The 6,279-nt window shown below is 43.9% G+C and overlaps 1 protein-coding gene across 11 annotated transcripts; it reads right to left on the reverse strand.

Moving 5' to 3' along the window:
* Window positions 1–964: 964 nt before the first annotated feature.
* LOC127335684 (uncharacterized) lies at window positions 965–5,110 on the reverse strand. Of its 11 annotated transcripts, none has more exons than XR_011752542.1 (9): window positions 4,977–5,110; window positions 4,635–4,731; window positions 4,476–4,546; window positions 4,314–4,394; window positions 3,539–3,660; window positions 3,339–3,420; window positions 3,151–3,184; window positions 2,398–2,735; window positions 965–1,244 (listed from the first exon to the last, which is right to left on the reverse strand). XR_011752542.1 is itself a non-coding variant. In XM_071826640.1 (8 exons), exons 5-8 carry the CDS (start codon window positions 3,548–3,550, stop codon window positions 1,125–1,127), a joined length of 297 nt encoding a protein of 98 aa, XP_071682741.1. In that variant the 5' UTR covers window positions 3,551–3,660; window positions 4,314–4,394; window positions 4,476–4,546; window positions 4,635–4,731; window positions 4,977–5,110; the 3' UTR covers window positions 965–1,124. The 11 variants fall into 11 exon arrangements, 2 of the variants coding, with proteins under 2 accessions (XP_071682741.1, XP_071682742.1); XR_011752539.1 differs by having other exon boundaries at window positions 3,339–3,442; XR_007872927.1 differs by having other exon boundaries at window positions 3,151–3,233; window positions 3,339–3,442.
* Window positions 5,111–6,279: the final 1,169 nt, after the last annotated feature.

The following is a 6,279-nucleotide window of genomic DNA, read 5'->3' on the forward strand; positions in this document are numbered from 1 at the left end:
CGCAAAGGTTGTCGCACCGGCTTAACATCCTTCCGGACATTCAGAGAGTGCTCAGCCAGCTCCCTCGGAACACCTACCAAGTCATCAGTAGACCAGGCAAAGATATTCCGATTCTCACGGAGGAAGCTGACGAGCGCGCTTTCCTATGCCTGATTCAGGCCGGCACCGATACGAACGGTGCGGTCTGGGTAAGCCGGGTCCAGCACAATGTCCTTTGTTTCATTGGTCGGCTTGAATGCCGGTGCGCCCAAGTTTCCACTCATTGCCGCTAGGCTTAGCTGTGAGGACTGAGCCAGCGCAACCGCAGTTTGCATCCTCCTTTTTTCCTCTGCGATCACCAGCGATTCTGCCAGATTTGATCCGGCGGAAGCAGTTTCCAGTGAGACTTTGTAGTTTCCCACCACAGTTAAAGGTCCACGAGGTGCTGGCATCTTCATCTTGAGGTAAGCCGTATGAGTTGAGGCCATGAAGGCCGCCAATGCCGGTCTCCCTAGCAGTGCGTGGTAGGGACTGCCTAAGTCCACCACCTCAAACAGAATGTTTTCCACCCGGCAGTTGTCACGTCCTCCGAAAGACACATCCACCCGGACTTTTCCAACCGGTGCACAGGACAGTCCCGGAACGATTCCATGGAATGTTGTGTGAGTTGGCTGAAGCATGTTTTCTGTTATCCCCAGCGTGTGCATCGTATGTTTGTACATGATGTTTACTAGTGGTTGGGGCGCCCCATGGGGCGCCTCCTCGCCGGTGCTTTGCGATCAAATTCCAAGACCTAATGATAATAGTGACCTGTCACATGGACTCTCCAATGATTGGCTGTTGAGCTTGTATTTATGTTTAACCTAGCATGTAGAAAAGCGATTGATTATAGCACCTAGATGCTGAATTTTGAGCCATTGATTTGCTTACTACGCAAAACTCAAAAAATAATCTCTTGAACATAAACGAGTACAATGAAAATATGGAGCACAAGCCATAATGTATTACGAACATTTTGTAGCATTTTCCAGCATATGTTGAAAATAGTAACAAAAAAGAAAATATAGAGAGAAAAAATACAAACTCCGCGAAGAGCTTGAGCAATTATACTGACAAAGAGTCGTAAACTTGTTCAATACATTGTATTATGGGAAGCACCACGCCTGAGCTAGAACAGCCTGGTCACGCCCGGCTAAAGTAGCTGGAGGCGAGCGACAATTAATTGAGTTCGGGGCAACAAAGCCAAGCAAGCCTTCAAGGCTGGCCTGCAAGAATTAAAGAATCACCAGGTTTAGCTAGTATGTTTGATTGGCATGACGAGATAAATTCAAAGCATCAATACTGATTTAGCTAGTAGGCTTCTAATTTTTCCACCAAGAAATACATGATTGCAAAACTGTTAACAAACTACTACTGAAACTGCAAGCGGATAAATATAGAATAAACCAGATACAGTAATTTGTCTGCTATATTTTTGCAATATCGACGCTTAATTGATTGTAACGGTGAACAAGGTAAGTATATATTGTCAGAGTTAGTGCTAAAGTATGTTGGAAAGGGGAATCGTATACATATTTATGTGTAGTCTCATTTCTCTCTAAATTTAAGTTCAACATGAAGTTCAAAAAGCTGAGTCTGCAGCACAACGGAAATCAGAAACTATGCGTACACAAACTCTATACCAACTCAAAGCAAATAAGTCAGTATTTTCCGCTGAAGGTTGAGTGAGCCTGAACCTAGCATGGTTATAGCTCTATGCTGGACCCAAATTCAGCACATAAGAACATTAGTTACTTCTGTAAATATAGGAGCTGTATGGTATGTGGGATATTTCACCTCCCATCAGCCCAAAGTAACTTTCTGGTAAGTAGGACCATCTCTCTCCATGATATCTACTATTTTGTTTTGGGGGGTTTAAATTGTAATAAATATGATTGTTTATACAGTTCTTCAATTTGCAAGCTACCTGTCATAGGCAGTTTTGATATCATTGGGCTTTTGTGGTGCTTCCACCAAATTGGATTTTTTTCTTTTCGTAGCTGCACATGGGCATTTGGTTACAGAAAAAAAGGGTTATCCCCATTTGGATGGACTAAGACGGTACAAGCTGAGTACGAAGGCAAGAATAGTTATATTGGCCACTATTATCAAGCCAGTTATGGTTGCAACTTGCAAGTATAGTTCAACGACTGGAGTATAATAGTGTTATCATCAACTTAACTGAGGTCATCTAGATAAAACGAATACAAATAGGACATGTATTCTTTCATTTATCGGTATGCACATAGATTAACTAACACAATATTAGGGTAGCTCGCAATTTTCAAAAGCACATCTCATTTTGTAACAAAAAACAACAACAAGCAGCTTGGACACTTGAGGAGATCCAAGCCTTTGAAGAGCTAAGAAATAAATTACCTGAATGCCTTGGATGACAAATTTGAGTGGCATCCATCACTGAATCCATATAAATGGATTGTTTCCAAGAACTTGCAATGCTTTAAAGAATTCCATATAAAGGGAAATCTATCTTCGAAAATCCTACCTACTACCCTCAAGAGAAATGCCCTTTACCAAAAAACGATGCAGCCTGACCCTGTCTACTCCCTGTTCAAGATCAATTGTTTTAGCACAACATGTTTTATGGTCTTGGGTGAAATAGATTTTTTCTTGAGAAGGAACCAATGTGCTCCAATATTTCTTTTCACTGTATGGCTTGCTTGAAGATTGTAAGTTCTCGACAGAATTGGCCACTCCTAAAAAGAACAAACAGAATCAGATCTTGTAGCACTACCACCACCTCAATCGACAATTACAAAACCATCCGTCTCTAAAATGGAACTGACAGGCAACAAATATGCATAAGGTTATTGTCAGGAAATTTATGTCAGCGTGCATTATTAAATCGGAAAACAGTAAGCCTTTACTGAATATTCCTAGCTATGATGTCAGAGAAATAGAGTACATACTATGAATATGTAACTCCTGTGGTTTTGTACTTTTATAGCTGGTTAAATGTCTTCCATAATTTAAACCTTGAAAAAAAGAATTTCAATGGATTGTGGAAGCTTTCTTTCATAAGTAAACCATGAAAACAAGAATTTCAGTACTTTGACACTATAGAGCAAAAGTCAATTGCTCGACTTCTCTATTAGTGTTCATAATACATACCTCAAATTCTGAGTGTGGCAATGCTTTGAAGCTCCTGAGAAGACACAAACATGTGAAATTATGAAGATAAATGTTCCATAAATCTATCCAAGACAGCAAAAATGACAAGTTCAGTATCACATCGAAATAAAAATTCAGATTTGTCAATTTAGTATTCATACGGTGGGGGAAAATGGTGAGGGACTTACACTTCCTCGAGGATATCAAGCGCCATGTGATCCCAGCCAACATGATTGCTAGCAAATCCCCGAACCGGCCACGAGAGCTCTCCTGAACCATGCAAATGCAATCCCTACTGGTCACAACATAACAACAAAGTATCCGCTCAAAGGTGCAATCCCTCCAAATTCAGTACTCAGTGAACAACGAAAATCATTGATAGATCAACCTTCCCTTCCATGTTTAACCGTCTTCTCAGGGAGCAACCAGCCACCAAGACCGTCCCCTACCAAGTTGCTAACATGGCTAGGACCCAGCTAGCAATCCCTTAGAAGTCGAGCCGTGGCGGAGCTGAGGAAGGAGCGGGGAAAGAGTAGTTCATAATCAAAAATTTATACTGACAAATGCCATGATGCATAAGCACGCCCAGAAGAGGCTACCATTGCAAATTTAACAGTCTAGAAATATGGGGGAAAAACTACTAAACAAAATTTGAGCTTGTCTCTGCAATCCAGGTTCAGCAACCATATTGACCACAATGTAAGTCTTATTACATATTCACCTTCGAACTTTTTGCAAACCTGAAGCCAAAACTATCTGGCACACACCCACATATAAATACATGTGCATTATTAGAACAATGCTATATTTGAACTCCTATTGTGCGACTCATTAATGTAGTAAATACAAAAAGTAGTACTCCTATGAAAGAATCAGTAATTATTCTGGTTACATGATTAGCATAGGTCTTGGTCTTCCTCAATGTATCACAATACTTGTCAGTTAAACAATGCATATTTCAAAATGACAGAAACAAATGCATTATGACATGCTACCTGCCTAGGATCTACAATGACAATTCTTTCTAAATACAATATATTTAATACATGATCATATCATCAATATGATATAATAACAGAGTTCATTGAATCCCTGATATTTCAACACACATTGACCAATCCCAGATCCGTCACCACAGCCTATTCAGATTAGTACAGTAGTACCTCATCATCAACCAGCTACGAGACATGCGTGTACACCTCGCCCATCACAACGAAAGTTGCATAATATCTTCGCTTGTCCACCTACAATAAAACATTTACAAATAATTATAAAGGCGACATAAAACCTCATGCAATTTACCAAGGAACAAAAAGGATGTTTACCGAAAGAGAGATTTGCCCAGGATGTTGTACTCGTCATGTATCTCTATCTTGATGGCCATCACCCCCACGACCTTGGATACATCCACAAGAAGGCTCAACTTCACCAAATCTTATGAACAAACAATGAAACAAATAAGGATAAACTCGGGAGAATTATACCTCTGATTTTTTAGGGGGTAATCACCAAACCTGAAGAATGTTGTTGTTGGGCTTCTTCTTGGACACCGGCTCAGTCTTCTGTAACCATCCCGTGCTCCTTCAGATATAAAGAGGGGTCAGAACAAAGACATGGGGGGCAAATAAGAGAGGGAACAGCTGAGGGAACCCATTCCAGGCAGCAGTGTTCACTATTTCCCGCCGCCGCACAAGAGAGGAGAGAGAAGACAGAGCAAGAGAGGAGAACATGCCAGTTCCCTGCCGCCGCTTCTTGTCGTTCCTCGCCCTGAGACAGGAGAGAGGACAGAACGAGAGAGGATAGAAGAGGGGAGAGGATGCACTCACCACCCCTCGCCATCCCCTGCAGCCTGCTGCCCGCTCGCCGCCGCCGCCGGCCACTAGGATAGCGAGACTGGAGAGAAATAGGGTTTGGGAGGGAGGAAGCCTAGGGAGAGGAGGAAAAGGTACATCTGCCGGATGATGGACCGTGACGAACCGCTTTTTTCCTCGCCCGCCGAATCCACGCATGGCTTATTTCCTGGTCCGCCCAATCCACGCACGGTCTTTTTCCTCGCTCGCCCAGTTCACGCACGGCAGCGGGTATCGTGGATAGGCTAGGAAGACGCCCCACCCACACGCACTTGCTTATTCTCAATGCTGCTTCCATTGTCTATCAGCACTTTGCTGAACTTGACTCGAGTTTCTGGCCCTCGCATGATTGGGTCCACAACAAGAGCGTAACCACCCGGATTCGGCATGATCTTGGGGTGATCCTTGAATGACCAGGTGATTTCCTGATCTGACCACAGCATGTACTTGGGAATTGCTGGCATCACGGCGTTCACTTCCATGGAACGGCGATGCACACTTTGCCTGTCGGTTGGCTCAGTGACAAAGACAACACAGCACAGATGTGGGTCCTCGTAAACATTCCGGCCTAAAGGTGCCAGCGGAGGTGGTTGATCATGATTTTCCTCCACACGGTTAACTTGCTGGTGTTGTTGTACCGGTATGGTATTGGCTCCGGTAAGCGGTGGTGGTGGTGGTAATGGATGCTGGTGCAGCATGTCATGCGAGGGCGGCAGTATTGTGGAACAGCCTTGTGCTTGCGCATCTTTTGCCGCACCTCTCAGCATCAAGTGCTTGATCCAGGAACAATCTTTTGTCAAATGGTTCGCTGGCTTCGATGGATGTGGAGTGTGAAGCTTGCATGGCATCTCCATTGCCGCTTCCATGGTGTATCTCGCATGCTCTTGCCAATCTTTTTATGTCCCCATTTTTCCGTTTCAACCCATTTCTTCTTAGGACCCGCCCATGGCTGTGATCCGGTTTTCTGCCTCTGGTTTCCGCTGGGGCCAGAATTTTCCTGCACCGCGGCTACTTGCTGCGGACCATACCTTCGGTCCGGAAAGTCTTCCCTTCTTTTGTTGTGCCGGTTATCTCGGTGTTGATCTTGCCGGGGTTGGCTTGTTTGTGCCGGCTCAGCTTGCACTGCCGGTTGCATTGGATCTCCCAACGCGTAGTTTTCCGCCACCCGCATCATTTCAGCCAACGTGCTTGGCATATTTCTTTGTAGCCTTTGCCACAGCGGTAATCCTCTTCGGCATCCCTGACTGAACCAGGCAATCACTTGTGCTTCTATCACTCC

Source organism: Lolium perenne, chromosome 2, assembly GCF_019359855.2.
Source record: "Lolium perenne isolate Kyuss_39 chromosome 2, Kyuss_2.0, whole genome shotgun sequence".
In the NCBI taxonomy this organism is placed as follows: Eukaryota; Viridiplantae; Streptophyta; class Magnoliopsida; order Poales; family Poaceae; genus Lolium; species Lolium perenne.